The 25,462-nt window shown below is 46.0% G+C and overlaps 1 protein-coding gene across 3 annotated transcripts in view; it reads right to left on the reverse strand.

Moving 5' to 3' along the window:
• Positions 1 to 25,462, reverse strand: part of IL13RA1 (interleukin 13 receptor subunit alpha 1) — a 52,975-nt gene that overhangs the window by 13,856 nt on the left and 13,657 nt on the right. For all 3 annotated transcript variants that reach the window (XM_045790477.2, XM_087860007.1, XM_087860006.1), the window contains exons 4-10: positions 23,771 to 23,891; positions 14,194 to 14,381; positions 12,161 to 12,312; positions 6,110 to 6,157; positions 5,698 to 5,830; positions 2,833 to 2,929; positions 993 to 1,077 (exon numbers count right to left, since the gene is read on the reverse strand). In XM_045790477.2, coding sequence (XP_045646433.1) covers positions 993 to 1,077; positions 2,833 to 2,929; positions 5,698 to 5,830; positions 6,110 to 6,157; positions 12,161 to 12,312; positions 14,194 to 14,381; positions 23,771 to 23,891 — 824 coding nt within the window. The remainder of the gene's footprint in view (positions 1 to 992; positions 1,078 to 2,832; positions 2,930 to 5,697; positions 5,831 to 6,109; positions 6,158 to 12,160; positions 12,313 to 14,193; positions 14,382 to 23,770; positions 23,892 to 25,462) is intronic.

Consider the following 25,462-nt stretch of genomic DNA (forward strand, 5'->3'; position numbering starts at 1 on the left):
TGCCTACCGGACTGGTTACATCGGGGATGCTCCCCTCCTCGAATGTTTGGATTAAACAGATTCCCTGCCCCACAGACAGAATGAAGCCCAGTGAGAGGAGATGGGCAAAGTATTCGGAGGACCTCTCAAATGGTATGCTTAGTCTGAGATACCACATTTTTTAAATGTGTTAAATTAATTTAATTTAATAAATTAATTAAATGTGTTTAAATTAATTAATTATTTTTTTATTTTAAGTAGGCTCCACGCCCAACGCGGGGCTCAAACTCACAACCCCGAGATCAAGAGTCACACGCTCTACTCACTGGGCCAGCCAGGCACCCCTGGGATACAACATAATATATTGCCTCTTCTTTAACCTTTTAGATAAAATGAAGTTTAAAATAACCAATTTTAGGGGCACCTGGGTGGCTCAGTCAGTGAAGCATCTGCCTTCAGGTCACGATCCCAGGGTTCTGGGATTGAGCCCCACATCGGGCTCCCTGCTCAGTGGGGAGTCTGCTTCTCCCTCCCCGCTCTGCCGCTCCCCCTGTTTATGCTCTGTCAAATAAATAAACAAAATCTTAAAAATATAATCAATTTTGAAATACAGTTCTGACACACGCTACAACATGGACGAACCTTGAAAACATCATGCTAAGTGAAAGAAGTCGGACACAAAAAAGGACAAATGTTGTGAAAGTCCACCTACACGAGGTACTGAGAATAGGCAGATTTATAGAGACAGAAAGTAGAAAAGAGGCTACCAGGGGCTGGGGGGAATGGGGACTTATTGTTTAATGGGCACAGTGTCTATTCTGGGATGAAGAAAAAGTTCTGGAAATTGTGATGATGGCTGCATGACACTGTGAATGTACCTAATGGCACTGAGCTGTACATTTAAAAATGGTCAAAATGGTAAATTTTATATGTTGTATGTTTTACCCAACTCTTTACAAATCCCATAGCCTCCCAACAAAAACCAATTTCGACTTCATGGAATCGGGGCTTACCAGGGTATCATCGTTCTGGTCTCCAAACATTTCTTTAAAAATCTTGCCAGGATCAGGAATCGGAGGGAATATAATGATCTTGAGCCTTTCAGAAAACAGAGACATTTTTTGATCAAATCTTCCAGCCCGTAGGAACGCCGCACTTAAAAAAAAAGCCACATTAAAAGAAGATGTGGACAAAGGCACGGTACACAAGTCACCTTTAATGATGGAGCAGCTGTGAAGAAATTCCCGCAAGCAGCTGAGAACCCGATGTCCTGAGGGCACCCAGGATGGGCAGGCCAAAGGGGCCATCAGGGTAAGCAGACTGCTCGTACCCTATCACTTTTAAGACTCTTTTTCTTTTTCCAGCTTGATATATACTCGACAATTAAAAATTACCTATAGTTGACATGAACACCATGATACACGTGTACATTATGAAATGAGGACTACAATCAAGCAAATTAACACACCTATCGCCTCACATGGTTATGACCCTGTGTGTGTGTGTGTGTGTGTGTGTGTGTGTGCGCGCGGCGTGCGCGCATATGCACTTCCCCTAATTTAAATAATAATGGTGCTTTACTCATCTGAGACCAGATGGGGGCTTACTGCTTATAATTTTGAAAAAAATACTCTTCTGAGAGCAGGGTACATTCTTCTTTAATTTTTCTTTCTTCTCCCCCGTCCATCTTTGCACGTCATAGTACCCTCTGGTGGCCCCACCTCATCTCCTGGGCCCTAAATGTTGGTGTGGCCCAGGGCTCCCTCTTTCACCCTCCGTCCCACTTGCTGTACGAGTGCTCTCTTCCAGTCTTAGGGCTTCGGGTCTGTTTACATGCCGAGGGCTCCCAGAACTATCTCCAGCCCAGACCTCTCCCTTGTACTCCAGGTTCATCACACAACTACCCATTCAACATCTCTACTTGCGTTATCTACTAGGCATTTCGAACTTCTGTTCCAACCTGAAGTCTTCACCTTTGTCCTAGAGCCAGTGCTCCTCACAATCTTCTCTGTCTCAGCAAATGGCTCCGGCGTTCGCTCAAGTTGCTGAAGCCCGAGGCCTGAGCCCTCCTTGAACCCTCCGTCCCCCCTCGTACCTCTATGGATGGATGATAAGTGCCCTCACTTCTACCTTCCAGATACATCCCGGCCCTGACCACATCTTAACTACGTCCGTCGCTAACCCCCTAGGTCAGGCTGCCCTCACCTCCCCCGCGAACGCACCGCAACGCCGCCTCGCTAGCCTACCTGCTGCCATTCCTGCCCCAGCCAGTTCTTCGTTCGGCAACCGCAGTGACCTTTTATGACAGTAAAATCAGGTCACGTCCCTTCCCTGCTTCAAACTCTCCAATGTGTCCCCACCAGGCTTAGGAGAACAATCTCAATTCCTTGCCACGGCCTACGGGAGCCCGCTCCGCCCGCCTCTCCGGCCCCCGCTCCGGTCGCCCGGGCGCGGAGCACCAGCTACCAGAGGCGACTTGGGGAAGCTGTCTTCCCGCAGCTTGGAGCAGCGGCCCGCTCTGCATTAACACCGGCCGAGTCGTTTCATCGGTCACGTGCTCCATCTCTGAAACATCACTCCAAGAGCTACCCGCTATCTGTGGCTACGTTAGCCGCTCGAAAGAGTAGAGCGAACGCAAAGGGAAGAGCTCCTGAGCGGGGAGACGAACCCAACATCCTGCTCCCCAGAGGATGCGCGCGATGAGCCCTCTTGGCCATGCCATACTACCAAGAGCCACGTAGAGCCAAAGGGCCGCGGATAGCTGGGGCAAACGCCCAACACCCTCGCGGACAGTAGGGACTGCAGCTCCCGGGCTAGCAGAAACTGCCAGGCCTTCCGCCGCAGCTGCCTCACCTTTTGAGATAAAGCAGGAGGACTATGATGGCGCCCGCGACGATGACCGGAGTGGCGAGCAACATGCTGACGTAGAACGTGGGGTCGGTATTCTCACCTGGCAAATGGAGAGCAAGCGCAAAACGTGAGAGATCAACCCCTTTTAGGAAAAAAAACCAAAACACCAAGCAACGGTTGGATCAAACGAGCAAGATCACAGATATTTCCGCACTCCGCCCCGACCTATTTTCCAAAACTCTTCAATTATCTTATCTTCCGTTCCCTTCTTCGTGAACAGCACAGTCCTGCTCTGGTGCCTAAAATCCCACGGATGACTAAACAGCTTGCGGGTTATCCGTAAACCAGGATATCTTAACTAGTTTTGGACACTATTCACAACGTTAGACCTGTTAAAAAGGTCATCTCATTAACAGTGACTACCTTTTCTTATTGGTTACCACTATTAGACTATGTAAATCAGTCCTAACTACCACTACTTCTTAACTGAGCAGCTACTATATGTGTGATACCATCCTAAGGGCTTGCACATGTATGTACAGCTATGCTACAGAGATACGTAACAGTTATCTTCCGTTCATACAGATGAGAAGGACAAGGCTCAGAGAGGCGCAATGGCTCGTCCAGAAGGGTTTCAGCAGTGATGCCATCAAGCCTCAAATCTGGCACTGTCTGGTTCCAGAGCTTTTCATGAACCGCCTTGCTATATATCTCCCATGTAGAAGGTCGTGTCTCCTTATATGCTCATCTTTCCCACTAGGACACGGCCATCTAGAAAGCAACACCAGGGCCTAGCATCACTGTGTTAGTCTCTGAGGTGACCCCAAATGATCCCTGCCTCCTGATATTCACAGCCTTATGTAATCTCCTCCCCTTGAGGGTGGGCTGGACTAACTGACTTGTTTGTAAAGAACTGAATAGCAGCAGTGATGTCATTTCCAAGATTAGGTTATAAAAGACTGTGATTTCCACACGGGTGTTCTCTCACGCACTCTTGCTTGGGTCATTTACTTGAGCAAGCTCGCTGCCGTTTCATGAGGTGGCCCTGTGGGGAGGCCCCAGGGGCAAGAAGCTGAGGGAGGCCTCTGTTATTAGCCCCCTAGGGTGGCTGTGGCAGATCACCACACGCCAGGTGGCTAAAAACAGAAATGTATTCTCTCACGGTTCTGGAGGCTAGCAGTCCAAAATCAAGATATCCATGGGGACATGCAGCCTCTGAAGGCTCTAGAGAAGAACCCCTCCTTGCTGCTTCTTAGCTTCTGGTGGCTCCCGGGCACCACTGCTGTTCCTTGGCTGCAGCTGCGTCACTCCAATCTCTGCCTCCATCCTCACAGGGCCTTCTTCCCCGTGTGTTTGTGCGTCTCTTGGCATTTCTGTATATCCTCTCCTCCGACAAGGGTACTAGTCATTGGATTTAAGGCCTACTCTAAGACAGTGGGACCTCATCTTAACTTGATTACATCTGCAAAAACTCTATTTCCAAAGGAAGTCACAGTCACAGGTATAGGAGTTGGGACTTGAATGTATCTTTTAGAGGGATGGGATTCAACCTGCTACAGCCTCCATCTAACAGCCAGCAAGGAATGGAGGCTTTCCAATGACCACATAAGTGAGCCTGGAAGCGGGTTCTCCAGCCCCAGTCAAGCCTTCAGATGAGACTGCAGGCCCAGACAATAGCTTGACTGTAACCCCATGTGAGAAGTTGGGCCAGAGGTACTAAGCTAAGCTGGGCCCTGATTCCTGACCCATGGAGACTGTGAGATGGTAAACATGTGTCCTTTAAGCCACCAAATGTTGAGGTACTTTGTTATGCAACAATACATAACAAAATACAGGCATGCCGGGCACATAGCTTGCTCAGTTCCTCAATTAATAGGGAACTGCCTACCTCAACAATCTGTTTCTCTGACCGTTAGAGAGCTATTAGAAAGCTCTTCAGTCGGTCCTATTTTGCCCCGTGCAGCCACAAAAGAAAATAACCTATTCCCTCTTCTACCTAACAGCCCAAATATTAGAATTCAGCAACTGGGACTCCTCACCCCTGAGCTTGCTTCATCAATCACTCCTCCCAAAATTTTGAGATTCTTTCATATCCTGATTACCCTTTCGAGAACAGATTCCAGTCTGCCACTGAACCTCCTACAGTGTGGTGCCCAGAATTGAATACTGCACGCTGCTGATATGGCCGGGACCCTGTGGCCCACCCTGCAGCGTTCCCTTGCTCTCTCTACGTGCTGCACCGTCACTGCGGCCTATGGCTGCATATGCCTTTGGGGGATATTTAAGTCAATGCTGAGTCACTTTGAGCTTACGGTTCAATAAAACCCTATACACCCACCCCACAACATACACATACATACACACACACACACACACACACACACACCCATAAAGCACAGGTCTTTCCAATCCTGTACTTGGGCCTAACACACAGTTTGCTCAGTCACTCCGTTAATAAATGAAACTTGTTTTCAAACCTAGATACAGTCTGATCTCTATTAAATGACATCAAGGTCACTGTTCTCTCTTGATTCTATCACCAGTACATAGGATAGCCCTCTAGCACTGCACGATCTGCAGATTTAATCATGCCTGCCTTCTGATATTTTTGTTCAGGTTGTTAAGAAGATGGAGACAGGACAGAAGAGAGAATAACACCTTTTGGATTGTGGATTTTCAAAGAGCTGCACATTGTGAATTAAAGCTGGGTGATCTGACAGTAATTAAACAGAAAACACAGTTCAGTTGTAGATATTCTCTGGATGACATCAAGAATGCAGAACAATCCTTTACCCCAATCTATTTTCTGCTTCAGCTTAGTTTTCATGCATCAGTGGTTTAAATTTTAATGAAATCCTGTTCTCTTACCTATACTCATCGCTTGACTCCAATTACTCCAGAGTTTGTCATCCTCATAGCATAACTTATTTGTTCTGACTCTTATTCTGACTGTGTTCAAAGTATCAGGAAGCACACCGGGGACCATGAAACAAATTGTACCCTTAGAAATAAAAACACACAAGGAATGTTACCAGGTTATTCCCTTTTTCTGCTTCTGAATGCTAAATATAATTATCTGCCAAATTCTGTATATGATTAAGACTTGGACTGCAGTCTAAATTATCTGACTGTAACTCCTCAAATAAAAATTGGCAATAACCCACAGAACAAAGGAGTCTATTTTTCTCAAAACAGTTCAAATTTAGTCTATGGTCGCCCTGCCCCACCCCCAATCATTCTATGACTTTAAGCCCAAATAGCTAACGTAGAATTTACTGACCTCCAGGTTTCCCTCAAATTCTGAATTCTGACATTTGGCCTCTTCAACCTTGAAGAAAGAAAAAAAAATTCAAAAAATTTAAGAGATTACATTATATCATTTAACTATTTCTAACAAGGTTTCCTTTTATCCCATCAAAAGAGGACCAGGTACAGTGAAAGAGAAGGCTGGTTTTTTTAAATAAGTGGTGCTGGGTCAATTACATATCCATACAGGAAAAAAAAGAATCTTGACCCCTACTTCACACTATTTACGAAGTCAATTCCAGATGGACTGCAGATCTAAATGTGAAAGTTAAAATAAACTGAACAAATAAATACATAAATACAGCAAGATTTTAGAAGAAAATGTAGAATATCTTCATGACCTTGAAGCAGATTTCTTAAATAAAACCAAAAAATATTAACCCTAAAGGAAAAATTGTTATAAAGTCATCTATATTAAAATTGCAAACTTCTTCTGTTCATCAAAGATATCCTATTAAGGAAATTAAAGAAGTCATGTATAGGGTGAGAGAAGTTATTTGCAATTCCTGACAAAGGACTTGCATATATACATATCACATAATATATACTTATATTTACATATATTACGTACACACACATATACGTATATCCCACCAATTAATAAAGAAAAGACAGCCAACCCAACAGAAAAACTGGCAAAGGATTTGAACAGGCATTTCATAAGAGGGTATTCAAATCACTAAGGAACATGTGCAAAAGGGCTCAACTTCATTAGTCATCAGGGAAATGCAAATTAAATCCACAAGAGAACAATACACACGCCTACCAGACAATACCAAGTGTTGCTGAGGATGTGAAGCATGTAGTACCCTCGATTTCTGCTCTTAGTAGTGTAAATTGGCACAACCACTTGGGGAAAGTCTTATTATCTATTAGAGACAGTCATATGCAAGCCTCTGACCCACACATGCCCACACGTGCCCACCCTCACACGCACGCCAAGAGACAAGAATGCCGTGTTCATAAAGACTCTATTCATAACACCCCCAAACTGGAAATTATCCAAATGTCCACCAAAGGCAGAATGGAGAAATCAAATGTGATATACCGACATGATGGAATACACGCAATGAGAACAAAACACTGACAACTAGAGGCAACAATCTCTCTCCCATAAACGCAACATTGAGTGAAAGAAGGCAGACACACAAAAAAGTAAATTCTGGGCGCGCCTGGGTGGCTCATTTGGTGAAGCAGCTGCCTTCGGCTCAGGTCATGACCTCAGGGTCCTGGGATCGAGCCCCATATCCGGGCTCCCTGCTCAGGGGGGAGTCTGCTTCTCCCTCTGCCCCTACTCCTGCTCTCTCTCTCTCATGCATGCCCTCTAACAAATAAATAAAATCTTTAAAAAAAAGTTAAAAAAAGTCTCCCTCGTTGAGAGTATAATATATCAAAAACAACTGGGTTAGAGAAAAGATCAGTTCTGAAAATGCAAATATTTCAAAACTGGAGCAAAAAATCAACACATGAAAATCTGTTGCTTAGTACAGTCTGGTTCTGGCCAACAGGATGTATGAAAAGATGTTTATATCAGTAATCATCAGAGAAATGCAAATCAAAACCACAATGAGGTATCACCTCATACCTGTTAGAAAGGTCATCATCATCAAAAAGGTAAGAGGTAACAGATGCTGGCAAGGTTGTGGAGAGAAGAAAACCCTCATGCCCTGCTGGTGGGAATGTGAACTGGTACAGCCACTATGGAAAACAGCATGGAGCTTCCTCAAAGAGTTAAAAATAGAAATACCAGCATAGGGAATATAGTCAATAATATTGTGATAACATTGTTTGGTGACAGATGGTGACGCTTACGGTGAGCACTGAGAAATGTACAGAATTGTTGAAAACATATGCTCTACACCCGAAACTAACACCGTATGTCAATTATACTTCAATTAAAAAAATACCATATGATTCAGCAATTCTACTACTGGGTCTCTATCTGAAGAAAATGGGGGCTCCTGGGGGGCTCAGTCGGTTAAGCCTCTGACTGTTGGTTTCGCTCAGGTCATGATCTCAACGATCGTGGGATGGAACCCTGCGTCGGGCTCCCCATTCAGTGGGGAGTCTGCATGAGATTCCCTCTGACTCTCCCCTCACACATGTGCTCTCTCTCTAAGGTAAATAAATAAACCTCTGGGGAAAAAAAAGAAAATGAAAACACTAATTTGAAAAGATACATGCACCCCTGGGGCGCCTGGGTGGCTCAGCTGGTTAAGTGTCCAACTCTTCATTTTGGCTCTGGTCATGATCTCAGGGTTGTGAGATTAAGCCCTGTGTCGACCTCTGCCCTGGGTGTGGAGCCTGCTTGGGATTCTCTCTCTCCTTCTCCCTGTGCCCCCCGCCCCCGCGCACATGCACGCTAACAAAAAAAAAAGAAGAAGAAGAAGAAGAAAAGATACAAGATACATACACCCCTATGTGTGCTGCAGCGTTACTCACAATAGCCAAGATATGGAAGTAACCCAAGTGTGCGCCGACAGATGAATAAAGGTGTGATATATGTACACGTGTACAATGGAATATCATCCAGCCACGGGAAAGAAGGAAATCCTGCCATTTGTGACAACACAGATGAAACTCGAGGGCGCTGTGCTAAGAGAAGTCAGTCGGAGAAAGACAAACACCGTATGACCTCACTTAAATGTGGAATCTAAAACGAGCTCATAGAGGCAGAGAGCAGAGTGGTGGTTGCCAGGGGCTGGGTGATTGGGGGAAATGGGGAGATGTTGGGCAAAGGGTATAAACTTCCAGTTATAAGTTCTGGGGATCTAATGTACAGCACGGTGACTGTAGTTAATAACACCACATTGTATACCTGAAATTTGCTAAGAGAGATCTTCAGTGTTCTCACCATTTAAAAGAAGGTAACTAGGTGACGTGACAGATGTGTTAATGAACGTGATTGTGGTAATCACCTCACAAGATCGATGTATATTAAATCATCATGTTGTACACCTTGAAAATAATCACACTGTACAACCCAAATACATATGGTTTTTACTTGCGATCGTACCTCAATGATGCTGGAACAGTCAACTTCTATCAAAGAGATGTTTAAACATGGGACAAAGACCAGAACACAGAGCTATGACTTTTGACCTTGAATGTTATTTACTAAATGGCTCCTAGCAGCATCTGGGAAGAGCTGAAAGGCCAACTGAGTGATCAAGAGCGTCCTATCGACACTTCACACAGGGCAGAGAAAAAGCCACTTGGGAATCAGAGACCTGTTGGGGAAGCCCAAGTACCAACTACGACTTGAGGGATCGGGTGGCAGGTTCCTGTCTCCCTCCCCTGGGACATCTCCCAGATACATGTATGTTCCCAAACTGGCAATTCGCCGTGTAAATGGAAGGTTCTGGGCTCTTGTTCAAATGTAAATTCCCTTGCATAGTTTATCGGCTGCTCAGATAACTCTGTGAGAAAAGGAAAACAAGGGCACAGAGGACCAAGTAGCTCGTCTGTGGAGAAGGCGGGTGGTCAAAGACAGGTCGTTCCTTGCTTTGTGGCTCTGTCATGAGCTATCTCTGACCACAGCCCCCATGTGAGGGCATCAGTTCATGTCCCAGCCTACTTCCCCCTCTTAATTACAACACCAGGCAAAATAATTCCTCAAAAAATCTTGCAAAAAGGGGAGGGGAAAAAAAAGGTCTAACCAGCAGAGCCCAAAATCAGTGAGCACACAAAAAGCTGATGACATTTTAGGAGAGGAAGCAGCTGGTGAACATCTGCTAGGAGAAAGAACATTCAACCCAAACGTATAAACAGAGTTAATTCCAAATAGACTACAGTTCTGATTTAGGAGGATAAATTCCATAGTATGTACATTCTCTTCAGGGCAGAAGCTTGTAAGAAAAAGGTAACTCAATTCAACAAGAATTTCTTAAGTGAGGATGAGGCACATGGTATTAGACCCGACGTTCTCCGTCTAAGTTTAATACATGAAGACCAACCTCTGAATACGTAAAGCCCAACTTATCAGCTGTGTGGCCTGTAGCAAGTTACTTTCCCTCTCTGAGCCTTAGTTTCTCAAATATAGGTTAAAATAGAACCATTTCGTGGACTGTTATACGCTATTGTATAAGAAGGACCTAGAAGAGGATTCGCGTAGCCCAGCTTAAACACGTAGTAAGCGATGGCTCGTACAGTTAAGAGGAAGTACTGCGGTGGCCCCCGGTGTTAGGGACACCAGCTTTAGAGTCAGACTTGCTGAAATCTCGACTCTACCACTTAGCTTAGGAGTAAACCTCTGAGATGGCATCTTTCTCATCTGTGAAACGGGGACAAAATCAGGGGCCCTAAAGCCGCAGGGTTACCGCGAGGACGACACGAGACAGCCGAGAGAAGGTGCTTCTTAAAATGCCTGCTACGGAGTAACCGCTCCATCCGTGCCGGCCGCTATTAGCAGGAGCTGCCCGGTGTAAACACCACCTAACTCCTCCCTACAGGAGCTTTTTATTTTTAGTTGGGAGAAAAGGCCTGCCCACGTGATCAGGGGAACCAGCAGGACAAAATTCAGTGCCAAATGAGTAATACAAGCAGCCTGTGTCTCAGGATTTCAGACAGAAGAGAGCAGGAAAGGCCGGAGTCGGCAAGGAAACTTCAGCGTTCCAACAGCTGACTTTGTGGTAAATCCAAGCCTCACCTTCTCCCCACTTGGAAGCCCTCTGCTTTTTCCCTTTGCAGTACCGTGTGGGGACACTGGTTTCTGGTAGGGGTGGTGATTATTCTGTTTCAGCAAACGGATTCACCTGCAAATGCCCACAAAAGCTCTGGTCAGCTGTGGACCCAGGCCCTCCCTCTGGGGTTACAGCCTGTCAACGCTGGCTTATTTTAGTAAGTATTCTGGAACTCCCACAGTGAACTAGAACAACTGGACCAAGGAATTTGCCCACGTGCGAGATGCAGGGCTCCTTTAAAAGCCAATATAAAACTCTTGGTCTCGAACTTCTGCAAGTCCAACGCACCCGGGGCCCGGGGCAGCTGGCGCGCCAGGGACCAGCACAGTCCCTGTGGCCTTGAGGCGCCACCTTATGGAACCTACGCTCCTCAGGGGCCATGGTATTTCAATCTGGACAAAATTTTCAAATTGAATCAACAAAACCCCACTTGGTTGGTAGTTCAGACGAAAGCGTCAAAGGCCCGAGTGTGTGACCTCTACTGTAAAGTGAAACAATGGGACCAATGCCCTGAGGTTACACCACATCCTGTTAGGCCCAGTGGCCCACGGGGACCTCTAATTAGTGTGTTTTGTACTAGATTCCCCGCGGTGTACGCGGACAGAACCCAACAACTATGGACTCCTCCAACTTGACGACTCTAGCTGCCACAAACCCAAGGCAAGGGGAATGGCCACACCACAGCCTCGAAGTATCGACCGGATCGGACCCCGGCCTCCTGCTTACACGTCTTTCCCTACTCTACTTTGGCCACACCGGTCTCCTTTCTGTTTCTCACACATGCCAAGCTCATTCTTGCCTCAGAGCCTTTGTACTTGCTGTCCGCCCACCCCCAGACCTTCACATGGCAAGCCCCTGCTTGTCACTCTCGTCTTATCTGAAATGGCGTCACTTCGGATGACTACCCAACCTTGTATTCCCTCAGGCCCTCCCATCGTGCTCCTACCTAATCCATTTGACTGTCTTCATAGCATTCATGCTCTGAAATTAGCTTTGCTCATTTACATACTTATTTCCTAGTAGGTAGGCTTCGCGGGAAGAACAGACCTTTGCGTCAGGGTCATGTGCACATAAGATAGTGCCTGGCACGTGGCAGATACGTAATAAAAAATGTGTTCAGCAAATGAACTGATGAATGGCTTGATCTTACAGCTGATGCAACTACCATAAACCCTCAACCCTTCCACCATACCCTATTTCAGACAAGAAACGTCATCATCACCATCACCGTCATCAGGCGAGTAAGAGCTACATTTCAAGAGATGTTTCTATCTATTACCCTGGAAGAAACTCCAGTGAAAGAAAAATATCCAAATAAAATCAACCAGCTAAGAAAAACTTACGTAGAAAATATCACTCGTCTCAGTTTGGCTGTTATTGACTTCCACTTGATAAGATAAGCATCTGCTGTAAAAATTCTGTGGATTCGTCCATTGCACATACAAGTTACCATTTTGGAAGAAGAGACGTTTAATATGTGGGGGATCAGGTTTCACTGAAAGAAACAGAAGAACACAAATTAGCTTCCAGAGTATTTTTATGAGGTTCATATACAGGTAGAGATAATGAGGGTCACGATTAATGTAGAAAGCTTATTTTAAACTCCCTTGTAAAAATGGATCCAAAGAACATCTTTGGGGTGTCTGGCAGATGGCGCGAACTCTGTCCTGCATCCATCCGGTTAGAACACGGCTGGGGTATAATCAGGACATTCAGTTGTGACACAGAGAATAAAGAAAAGAAGCACGTGGGTCCACATGTGCGTCCACCTGGTGGATAACGAGGGGCACCAGGGGTTTCCCCCGCTGCCGCTTACTTGCGTCAATCCAAGACCACAACTAAAACATGAGCCTAGTCTCTGTCATACACTGCGACGTGGACAAACCTCAAGGACATTATACTAAGTGAAATCAGCCCATCACAAAAGGACAAACGCTGTAGGACTCCACCCACGGGAGATACCTAACGTAGTCAGAATCACAGAAACAGAAAAGAGAAAGCGGGTTGCTGGTTACCAAGGGCTGGCGGAGGGACAATTAGGGTTAGGGGGCATCGAGTTTCAGTTTTGAAAGATGAGAAAGTTCTAGAGATCTGTTGCACAACAATGTGAATGTACTTAACATGACTGAACTGTACACTTAGAAATGGTTACGATGGGGGATCTAATGTTATGTGAGTATAATCACAATTAAAGTAAAAAAAATTAGCCTCGTCAATTTAGTCTCTCAGGAGTCAACTATACTTAAGACTAAGTGACAAAAGAGAGTGGAAGATTAGCAGAACACAGCTTGAAGATGTCATCTCCCAGCTGAGAAGGATCTCCCTTTATGTCGCCACTAATCTCCAGAAAGAAGAGCAAAATGAGCTTTAAAAGGTCCACCAAGGACAATCTGCCAAGCAAGGGGGGAGGACAGAAAAGGGCTTTGCTTCGGATTATCCCACTTGGCAACTTACCACGATCTCACTCCCCTGGCCTTCGGTCCACAATTAGAATTCGCTTGCGTGACTATCTGAAGGGGCGGTGAATAGTGCTCTGCTCCCAGACTTGGGAACCTTTGTCAATTCATGGTTATTTGCCTATAAATTTTCTGTACACCACTTAACCAGAATCTGCACTCCTTGTTGGGATCTTACAACAAATAAATAAACATGATGCTTCTAGTAGTAGTTTGCTTTAGAGATTTACAAAATACTTATATACCTCACATCATTTGGAACTTCGGACAGTTCTTTGAGGTCAAGAGGGACTATGGACCCTGTTTTACAGATGAGGAAACACTTAAAGAGAGTTTATGTGCTTTGTCCGAAGCGAAGACCTAGAAGCTCAAGCAGATACTCTGTTTTCAAGTCGAGGCTTCTTTCGAATAGGCCAGCACTCGGCTGCGTTGGGTGTTCTGAGTGGTCGGGGCCTACGCCACCCCGCACGTTAGCTAGTTTGAACATCACTTCTGATCGCTCCTCCTCCAGTCGGAGCCTTTTTTCAACTAAGAGCAAGATTATTCGGGAATCATATTTGATTTTATTCTGCACCATCATCCTCTCGAGTATCATAAGTAAAAGAGAACAGATCTTAAGAGTCAGAGAGCCTGGTTCCGGTCTCGGTTCTACAAATGACTGCATGTTTGAAGTCTCGGCACACTCAGAAGTAAACAAGAGCAAAGCGTGTGGCACATATACTCAAGAAATATTCGAATTTCTAAGCCTGCTGCTTAAAAAAAAAAAAAAAACAACCACCAAAGAAAGGTATACATAAATACAGTCCTTTTTTCTGGGAAAATCTTTAAACCCAAATCATCCTTTTTTTATTCTTTGCATTGACTGTTCAAAAGACGTAACCCTTTTATCCACACTGTCATACAGGACTTCGAAAACTTACCATGAGAAGTTAAAGGCACTATATTGAAGGATGGTCTAATTTTTCCTGCATTATCCTTGACCACTATTTGGACACTGTGCTGTTCAAAACTGGAATCCTTCAAATTAGTGAGAGCAAAGGAACAGCCAATGTGTTGACCTTCCCTATAGATGTCTTCACATTGAAGAATTTTTCCCAGGCTGCTGTGCCTGCAAGATATAATGAGACAGCCTTCTGGATTATTTTTAACAAGGTGTTCAGGAAACAAAGGCAGACGTTTGTTTTCTTTTAAATGGCTGAAGAGGACCATGAAAGGCAACATCTGCAATATGGAACGATAGCTTTTCTTAAAACCCTGCTTTATAATGTGGCTCTGTTTCATACTCTAGGAAGAAACAAATGTTCCTGTTTGATGAACACTGGTACTTTCTTCTTCTCCCCCTCCCCCTCCTCTTCCTTCTTCTTCTTTTAAAGTAAGCTCTACACCCAACGTGGGGCTCGAACTCACGACCCTGAGATCAAGAGTCACCGAGCCAGGTGCCCCGAAGACTGGTACTTTCTTTCTTTCTTTCTTTTTTTTTTTTTTTTAAAGATTTTACTTATTTGTCAGAGGAAGAGACAGAGAGAGCACAAGTAGGGGGAGTGGCAGGCAGAGGGAGAAGCAGGCTTCCCGCTGAGCAGGGAGCCCTGTGTGGAACTCGATCCCAGGACCCTGGGACCATGACCTGAGCCAAAGGCAGACGCTTCACCGACTGAGCCACCTGGGCGTCCCAACGCTGGCACTTTCAATAGCTATGGGAACTATAGGAGCCCTGACTCCTTTTCGTCTTCTGTATAAGAGATGTTACGAGGCCAGCACGAGAAGTTTTAAGCTTCTTGAAAATGCCTCATCCACTGAATTCCATGGTTCTCCTCTGGCCCTTCTGCCTGCCTGCCTTGTTTTCATGGCTTCTCCTCCCTCTCCCCTTTTCAGAGGGTTCACATTCGGGCTTCCGCCTTCTGTACATTCCTCTCTACCGCTTACTGCCTCATCCATTCTCCCCCATTTATCATGTCTGTCCTTCAACTAGAATTTCTATACTGGGGATTCCTTGGAGCTAATCCCAGATTTCTAACTGCTCCATTTGAGTGTTCCACTCTGGCCTCAAAGTCAACATCCTTCTGCCCTCTCTTCCCTGCCAAACTGCCTGTCTTCTGACCTTCCCCATCTCCATCAGTCAGAGCGCGTGTTCTCTGGACTCCTTGATCATGGCCTTTGAAATCACCCTCGCCCCACCACTTTCCCTATATTCTGTTATATTCTGCTACTTCCTCCTTCGCCAAAGCTTCCTGGCTTCTCGCCTGTGACATTCCTGGAACCCTCACCCTGTTTTGTGCCCTCCTCACTTCAGGCACCATGTCCTCTCCAGAATGACCTCTCTGACCTTCATTTAAATTAGTGCTCTCTAACCCCTGCCAGATCAATGTTCCAGAAAACAACGGTTTTCTACGTGTCATACTCCACCGTGTGGCTTTAAAGGCCTTCCATAAGCAGCACCGCTGGCATCTGGGTTCCCAGCCCGAACCTCTACCCACACCTTTGCCGGTGACCATCAGCACCCAGTGCAGTGCAGGCACACAGAAGGGGCTCGTGACGCTTTTGTGTCTAGGGTGTCACAGGGTTCTGCCTTGTCGTAGCTGACAGAAGCCGCAGTCAAGCCCTACCTCCGCCATAATGGGAGCTGTGCCAAGGTTCTCCAGAAAAGGACGGCAATTTCAAAAATGAACTAACAGGGAGAGTCCCAAACCCGTGACTTGTTAGCTCGGAGGCATCTGCAGTTGTAGAAAATGCAGATTCCTCAAGCCCTCTCCCGAGAAGCCCACTTGGCAGGTTCTGCCCAGGGCCTAGGCATCAGCATTTTGACAGAGATTCTCCAGGGGATTCTTTTGCAGATCGGGTTTTACAGCGCTCAGATCTACTCTCATGAAGACGGTCAACAGATCTTCGACAAGGGGGCAAAGACAGTCTCTTCAACAAATGGTGCTGGAACAACTAGATGGACGTCCACGTGCAAAACAATGAATCTAGACGCAGTCCTTATGCCATTCACAAAACTAAACTCAAAATGGAGCACAAGCCTAAACGTAAAGTGCGAAACTATAAGACTCTTAAGAGATGACATAGGGAAAAGCCTAGATGAGGTGGCGTGGTAACGACTTTTTAGGTACAACACCAAAGATGTGATCTGGAAAAGAAACAATCAGTCAGCTGGACTTCATTAAAATTAAAAACTTTGGCCCTGCAAAAATCAGTAGTAAGAGAATAAGAAAACAAGCCAAAGACTCGGAGAAAATATTTGCAAAAGACACATCTGATAAAGGACTGCTACCCAAAATACACAAAGAATTCTTAAAACACTGAGAAAACAGGCAGCTCACCAAAGAAGATACACAGATGGCAAAGAAGCGTCTGAAAAGATGTTCCACACCACGCATGTGTCATCAGGGAACTGCAAATTAAAGCAAGACGCCACTACACACCTATCAGAACGGCCAAAATCCAGAGCCGTGCCACCACCAAAGGCCGGGGAGGACGTGGAGCGACAGGACTGCTCCGTCGCTGCTGGTGGGAATGGAAAATGCTACAACCACTTTGGGGCAGAGTCTGGTAGTTTTTCCTTGGTATTTCCCTGAAGGAGTTGAAAACTCACGTCCCCGCGAAACACTGCACGCAAATGTTTACACAGCAGCTTTATTCATCATCGCCAAGGCTCCGAAGCACTAAGATATCCTTCAGTAGGTGGATAAACTGTGCTGTAGCCAGACAATGGACTATTCTTCAGCACCGGATAAAAAGGTATCAAGCCAGGAAAAGGCACGGAGGAAACGTAAATGCGTATCACTAAGTGAAAAAACTCAGTCTGGGGGCTCCTGGGTGGCACAGCAGTTAAGCGTCTGCCTTCGGCTCAGGGCGTGATCCCGGCGTTATGGGATCGAGCCCCACATCAGGCTCCTCCGCTAGGAGCCTGCTTCTTCCTCTCCCACTCCCCCTGCTTGTGTTCTCTCTCTCGCTGGCTGTCTCTATCTCTGTCAAATAAATAAATAAAACCTTAAAAAAAAAAAAAAAGAAAAAACTCAGTCTGAAAAGGCTGCATGCTGTAGGATTCCGACCCAAGGACGCTCTGGAAAAGGCAGCACCGTGGAGACAATGAAGGATCGGTGGCTGCAGGGGTTGCGGAGGGAAACATGAACAGGCGGAGGACAGAGGTGTTCTAGGGCAATGAAAATACTCTGTACAAGCTTATAATGATGGACACGTGTCATTATCCATTTGTCCAAACCCACAGTATAGATGACACCAAGCGGGAGCCTGAAGGTAAAGTATGGACTTCGAGTGGCTAGGATGTATCAATGTAGGTTCATCGGTTGTGACAAATGTACCACCCTGGTGGGGGATGCAGATAATGGGGGAGGCCATGAATTGTGAGGGCAGAGGGTATACGGGAAATCTCTGTACCTTTCCCTCAGTTTTGTTGTAAACCTAAAACTTCTCTACAAAAATGCAATCTTTAAAAACAAACCTCAAAACTCAGATCTAATGTATTTACTCCTTCAAAGGCTATGCAAAGAGATACTTAAATACAGAAAATGCAGGGCGCCTGGGTGGCTCAGTTGGTGAAGCGTCTGCCTTTGGCTCACGTCATGATCCCAGGGTCCCGGGATGGAGCCCCACATGGGGCTCCCTGCTCAGCGGGGAACCTGCTTCTCCCTCTCCCTCTGCTGCTCCCCCTGCTTGTGTTCTCTCTCAAATAAATAAATAAATAAATAAATAAGATCTTTTAAAAAATACAGAAAATGCTCTTGTCCCTTAAGAGATGGTACATAAAGTTTTTCTCCTAGCTTAGGCCCCTGTGGTTCATGAATGAATACAGTCTTAGAAACTAAGTTAGTGCCATGGCCAGTTTTTAGATCAGACAGGCCTGGAATGTTTTCCACCCACACCCAGAAACAGAAACAGAAGAAATTTATGACACTTCTGTTACATAACTTAAAAAAAAAAACCTAGGCAGAAAATTAATTTTTTTCAACTAGTGAAAGGAACTTCTCTAATGGGCAATCCTTAAGATTCCTTTTTCACTTCCGTACCTTGGGTGTTTCACAAACTCTCATGGACCCCGGATAAGAAATTAAAAAAAAATTTTCGTTGTTGTTGTAATTTGGACAAAATAAAAAAGGGGAAATACTGGGTTTTGAACAGACAACTTCTGGGGACTTCTTGCGAAATACGAGATAAGACCTTGAGCCAGAAGGCTTTCAGGTGCTTCCTGCGAAGATGCAGACACCAAAATCCCGCACAGAATCACACCATAGACATAAGGAGGAAATGGACAGATTTAAAGACAATTTCCCCAACTGTGAAGATGATTAACGTGGTAAGAAATTCCCTTAAATTCATTGGCAGAGTTAGTCCGTAGCTATTTTTTTTTTTAAGACTTTATTTGAGAGAGAGAGTACAAGCTGGGGGAGTCGCAGGCAGAGGGTGAGGGAGATGCAGACTCCCCGCTGAGCAGGGAACCCGATGTGGGCCTCCATTCCAGGACCCTGGGATCCATGACCTGAGCTGAAGGCAGATGCTTCAGTGACGGAGCCACCCAGGCGCCCCTAGTCTGTAGCTATTAAGGTCAGGCTCCTTTCAATGCCAGACTAGCCCTGCAGAACAAGTCATTGCCCTGGGGCTTCAAAGTGACTCCGGTTTCTAACTGGGGAGAAGGGAAACAGTCTCTGGCAGTTGGTTTGACATGATTTAAACTGGTACCTAAACCAATTCCAAGTGCTTGATAATGAACAAGCTTGATAACGAACTGCCTTTCTTTTGTGGTTTTGATTGGAAGGGATCTCTCCTAGGGGAGGGCAGGGATAGAGGAGGTAAGGACTAGCTGCTAATTCTTCCAAGTGGGGGAAGAAGCCACTGATGCGTACCAGTTACATCTACAAGGGAGTGGGGATGAATAATAAAAAAAACAATACAGCTCTCATGCACCGATCGCTTACTCTGTGTTAGCAGTTGGGCACAGCTCCAAACACTTTTCACCCAATAACAGCCCTTAAGAGGTAGCACTAATATTACCATGCCCATTTAACAGAATAATCTGTTAGAAGAATAAGCTGCGAGTGCTGAGGATAGAGGCCTAGAGAATCTGTAACCAGCACTGTCCAAGGAAATTTTCCGGGATTACAGAAATGTTCGCTGTCTGTGCTGTCCAAGGCACGAGCCACTAGCCACGTGTGAAAGTGACTAGTAAGACTGAGCAACTGAAGTTTCCATTCAACTTAATTTTAATTAACTCCAATTCACATGTAAGTAGTCACAGGGGAGCTGTGGCTTCCGTATCGGACAGCACAGGTCGTACTACAGAAAGAGACCACGCTGATGACCGATGACGGGAACACGCATGACGGGAAGTCATGTCCCTGACACCCGCCCCCTCGGGCACCAGGGATCCATCTTGGGATGGCTTCGTGAGCCACCTCCAATGGCTGCAGGTTATACTCTGCATAGAGGCATCAACTGAGGGCTGATAGCAGCCCAAGCACCACCTGCTCTCAGCTTTGGCAAGATGCTGCATCGGCCCAGAGGAAGAGGAATATTTCAACCCAGAGGAAAAAGAATGCCTGTTTCAATTGGTGGGTCCAATTTTTTTTTTATAATTTATTCACCCAGAAGGGGCACAGGTTTTGCAATTGGCACAAAGCCTTGTTTTGTAATAGCACGCGCCTCGAGGCACTTCCCTATCTTCGGTGCAGAACTCCAAGGCCTGGGCCACTGCTCGCCTTCAGCACCCCGCTGACTCCTATATCCGGATTACTTTCCTGCACAGGCGGCCATGGAAGGAGGGACGGTTTTCATGCTTTTCCTTCCTTCCCCCGCACCTCCTATAGACACAGACTGTAAAGGTTTTCCCTGTGACTTTACCAGTAACAACTCCAGGGAAAGCGAGGCGTTAACAGCATAATAAACACAGGGAGGCTACCAGCTTCTAAGACATCTTAAAAGCCTGTACTGACAGCTCTCCCCAGACTTCACTGCAACGTCAGAAAGCCAGGCTACTCCTTTTAAGGCTTTGTTCTCTGGCCCCTTCACTAGCAATTCTTTGGGGGAGTCTGACCGACTCGGTCCTGCTCTCTTTTTACTCCGGGACTGTAATGCTCCTGAGTTGCTTACCCCACCTCAGTCCTCATGCGAATCCCGAATGTTCTCTAAGCTTTGGATCCTACCACGCATTGCAACCTTATTTCTGGAGCCGCTACCATGTGTCACTGAGGGTAACAAGACACAGCCTCTGCTCTCAAGGGAGATGGCAGCCCGGGGAGGGTTACCGCTGAGTAAACAGGAAGTGACAACACAATGTGCTCAGTACTGTGACACAGGAAAGTGCAAGGTACTCTGGGACAGGATGACCCAGCACGTATCTAGATTTGAGAGGTCAAGGAAGGCTTTCTGGAAGGAAGTGATATCTGAGCTGAGCTGAGCGCAAAGCAGAGGAGTCCAGGTGAAAGGACGAGGTCTGCGCTGCGAGGGGACAAGGCGTGCTGCCACTGTTCCGTTCGAGTGTCTGAAGGGTCTGTTTGAGGAACTGAAAGGCGCTGGGCGCGGTGGGATGCGAGAGGGCGGAGGTGCAGAGGGAGGAGGAGGAGGCTGAGGCCCGACGGGGCGGAAGGAGCCAGGTCAGAGAGGGCTTTTGTCCGGAGCGCCCGAGGAGTTTGGACTGCATCCCAAGGCCACCAGGGAGCCACTGCAGGGCTTTAATGAAAGGAGAAACAAGTACCACAAGTGGGCAAGTGAAACTACAAAACCTCAAATGAGGATTGTTTATCTCGGGAGAAAAAACAACCCTCGAGACCGAACCACACAATCTCAGCGCCTCTCAGTGCCGTCGGGCTTCCCAGGGGGGCTTGGTGGGGAGCCCCGCGCAGCAGGCGAGGGGAGCACGGGCAAAGCCCCGGGCACAGCTGCAGGGGGCTGGCCAGAGAGGCCTGTGATTCCTGGGCTCTAGTCCGGGATACGCAGAGCGCCCCGAGACCCCCGAAGTACGTCTCATCACATCATTGGGCAAAATGGACATTCCGGGAGCCAAGGCCATGTTGATCCTATAGTTTCGGAAGTCCTGGAGGCGGCCCTCCGCACCCCATTCTCTCAGAGGCAGTGTCCGTGAAGGACAGAAGGAGGGACGAGGCCATGTGGAGAGCACGTTGCCCACGCGAGCTCTCCCGCAGCCCCAGCCTGGTATCACAGAGACGGAACAGGCCCCTTCCTCACTGCTCTTCCCCAGCGTCCTTGCTCCGAGAACCGCCCCCCCCCCCCGCAGTGTGCAGTCCACCCCTTTCATCTGAGCCCCCTAGCCTTGCCCTGCCACCCCCCAAGCCCTCCCCTAATTCTAAGGAGAGCTGGTGCCTCTGCTAGCCTTCATCATACACGGTTATTTTTATACCGGTCATTGTGCTGGCTGCTGTCTCTCCCCCTCTATCTTTTCAGCTTTATGAGCAAAGGGCCATGTTTCTTATCTCTGCTGCCTATTCAGTGCTTTACCCACAATGTGTGCCAAATAAAGTCTTACTGAATTGAACTGATTAACCTGGTCCTTTCTTCCTTGTTCTGCTGCTAATAATTCTAGGCTGTAAAGGAAAGGAAATGCTTAAAGATTAATTTAGAAATTGAACAAATTTTGTGGATGTGCTTACAAATCTCAGATATGTTATTTTGTGGGGAGCTAACCTACTTTTTTTTCATAGTTGTTTTCTCATCAGTTCCTTAGTTTTTTTGTTGTTGTCGTGAACGTAGAGTTGACATACAATGTTCTATTAGTTTCAGGTGTTGAGTCAACTTACTTTTTATCCCTGGGCATGATATCATTTTCCTTTTTAAACGTAGATACCAATCACTCATACATTGCTGGTGGGAATGTAAAATGGTACAGCCACTCTAGAAAATAGTTGGCAGTTTTCTATGACACAAAATATGCAATTACCATGTGACCCAGCAATTGCGCTCCTGGGCATTTCTTTCAGAGATATGAAAAGTTATGCTCACAGAAAAACCTGAACATGAGTATTTTTAGCAGCTTTGTTCATAGCTGCAAACAATTAGAAACAACCAAGCTATCCTTTAATGAATAAATGTTTAAACAAACTGGCACATCCACACCACAGAATAAAAAAAAAAAAATGAACTCCTGATACAACAACTTGGAGGGACCTCAAGGGTATTATGCAGAGTTTAAAAAAAAAGTTGGCCTCAAACAGTTATATGCTGTGTCTATTCTAGTAACATTCTTGAAATGACAAAAATATAGAGATGGAGAACAGATCAGTAATTGCCAGAGGTTAGAGATTTGGGGGAGAGGAAGGCGGGGGGGGGTGCAGAAGGGAGGAGGGTTTGGGCATAAAATAGTAACTCAGGGGATCCTTGTGGTAATGGAACTATTCTATATTTATACACGTGATAAAATTACATAGAACTACACACACACACACACACATCTCATACACATAAGTGCATGTGACACTGGTGAAATCTGAATAAGGTGGGTGGATTGTAACCACAGCAACTTTCTGGTTTTGATACTGCCTTCTAGTTATAGACCATGTTACCTTTGGGAGAAACTGCACGAAGGGAACACTGGGATCTCCCGGTATATTTTTTGCAACATCCTGTGGATCTACAGCTAATTTTTAAAGATATTTTTAGAATGAAGACACCAAAAGCAGGTGCACCTTCCACTGAAGCAAACTGCCCATCGTCTTGAGTTTGTAAAAACAATATGTGGTATATATACCCAATGGAATACTACTCAGCCATAAAAAAATGAGATCTTGCCATTTGCAACAACACGGATGGACCTAGACGGTGTTACGCTAAGTGAAATAAGTCACAGACAAATACCATATGATCTCAACCCCTATGTGGAATCTAAAAAACCAAACAAACAAACGCACTCTTAAATACAGAGAACAAACTGGTGGCTGCCAGAGGGGAGGTGGGTGGAAGGCGGGTGAAACAGACGAAAGGGAATAAAAGGCACAAACTTCCAGTTATAAACTAAGTCAGGGAGATGAAAAGCACAGCACAGGCAATATAGTCAGTGATGTTGTAATAACGTGGTGCTGACAGGTGACGACTGCGCTTATTGTGAGAAGCACTGAGTAATGTAAAGAACTGCTGAATCGCTACGCTGTACACCCGAAACTAACATCACATTGTACGTTTATACTTCAATTAAAAATAACGACAAATAGGGGGTACCTGGGTGGCTCTGTAAGTTAAGCGTCCGACTCTTGGTTTCTGCTCACGTCATGATCTTGGGGTGGTGAGTTGGAGCCCCGCATCGGGCCCCACGCTCAGCAGGGAGTCTGCTGGAGACTTTCTCTCTCCCTCTGCCCCCCCCACCCGTGCACTCGTGCTCTCTGTCTCAAAATAAGTAAATAAAATCTTAAAAAAAAATGACAAACAAAGCCCCAAAACCAGGTTGTTCTTTTCTCGGTTTCGGTTTTTAAGTAGGTTAGATCCCAATGCTCCCCAAACAGCCAGTCCTTCCCCCGCACGCCTCCTGTACACACTCACCAATAGTAGAGGGTATAGTTGGTGTCAGGACTTGTCTTCCGTCCGGGGAGCCAAGTACACTTCATGTAGCTCAGGTTGTGCCAAACGCATTGCAGCTCAGTCACCGCGGACTCAGGATCACCTAGAACAGACAGCCGAGGGTTTAGGATGCTTCTCTCCCTGTCAGACAAACCCACCAACCCCGCTGGGGCACGAGGGATGGTGAGAGCGCTCTGCCGCGAAGCCAACCCCTAATCTCTCATCCCATTTTACCCAGAAGGCACCCAGGATGGAGAAAACCCAACTCTAACTTGTTACAACTTTCTCTCTCACCTCCAGATCCCAAGCAAATATCTTTCCTATCACTGAGGGACCCTAACTTTGTATTCCTAACTGGAGAGAGAATTTCAAGGTCAAGTACCATTTCAATGGTAGGAAGTGAGTATGGCGTTTCCTAAATGAATGTGGAAATGCAAACAACCCATATATCTACCTGTCTTTAAAGAAAACAAGTCTATTGAGTTAAAACTTACCTTCTTGTTTTCTGACCAATACTAACACATCTTGTTTTAAAGACTAAACACACATTTCTCCTGAAGCAATCTGGGGGAAAGTGAGCATTAATACAGCTCTTGGTAGTTGTTTACTGTGTGTTAAGACTTTAGGAGCCATATCGTCTTTATCATCTGAAATCTCTACCTTAATAAAGTCTCCTGAGTTAAGGCATCATGTCAGGATTCTTAAAGGGGTATTATCTGGAGGCATCATCAACCATTTTACTTTCATAACACGATTTAGGCCTTTTCAGATTATTTATTAAACTTCTAAAGAAATGCGAATGGGGGAGGTAAGTTGTTTTAAACCAGGCTCCCAGCCTCGTGGCAGTACTGAATTCTATAATTCTATAAATGGGACTTTTTGATCCGTGCAAGGCAGGGAGAAGGAGTGGCCTGGAGAACAGGCCACATAGCGCTAAGGTTTGGAAGTGGGAGAGATGGGACCCTCCAAACAAGGGGTAACATGGGATTAAGAGATGATACATATTCTGCATTTACTCTTCCCCGGGTGCTATTCTAAGCACGTCCCCCGTACTGACTTCCGTAATCGTTTCCACAGTCTGGGGAGACAGGTACTACCATGAACCCCATTTTACAGATGAGGAAAGAAGCGGGTAGGGGGAAGTCATCTGCTGAAGGTCCTGCAGCTATTAGTTGGCAAAGCTGGGACTTAAACTTGGACATCTGGGCTCCGGGAGCCCTGCCCTTCATCAGTATAATCTCCTTCCTGCTCGCAACCCAAGTGCCAGAAGGAACTGGGTGATGGGCGGGAAGGGGACGGGGGTGGGCCACCATGACCAACCTGACTACGTGACAGCTTTTCCTAGGGCTCGTCCTGAACTGGAGCCACGCCAGCAGGCCTATTTTCCTTTTCTAACATCTTGTATATCAAGCTAATCTTTCTATCCAATGAGGAAGATAGTTTTTTGGATTTTTTTAAGGCACTGGACCTGTAATCTGAAACCCTACAGCAACCCACTCAGTTCCCTTCCTCCTCATAAAATGGATCAGGGTACTAATCCATGCCTTGCTCGCTTCCCAAGATAAGCTTCTGAGGCTCAATTTAGGGAAGGGTGTATATGTGTGTCTATCACATGCCAATTGTTAAATGCTACAGAACTCTGAGGCACAGTTATTGAAGTCGTGAGCACCTCGA

The sequence above is a fragment of the Ursus americanus genome, chromosome X, assembly GCF_024610735.1.
Source record: "Ursus americanus isolate L20-20 chromosome X, mUrsAme1.1.p, whole genome shotgun sequence".
Lineage (NCBI taxonomy): Eukaryota > Metazoa > Chordata > Mammalia > Carnivora > Ursidae > Ursus > Ursus americanus.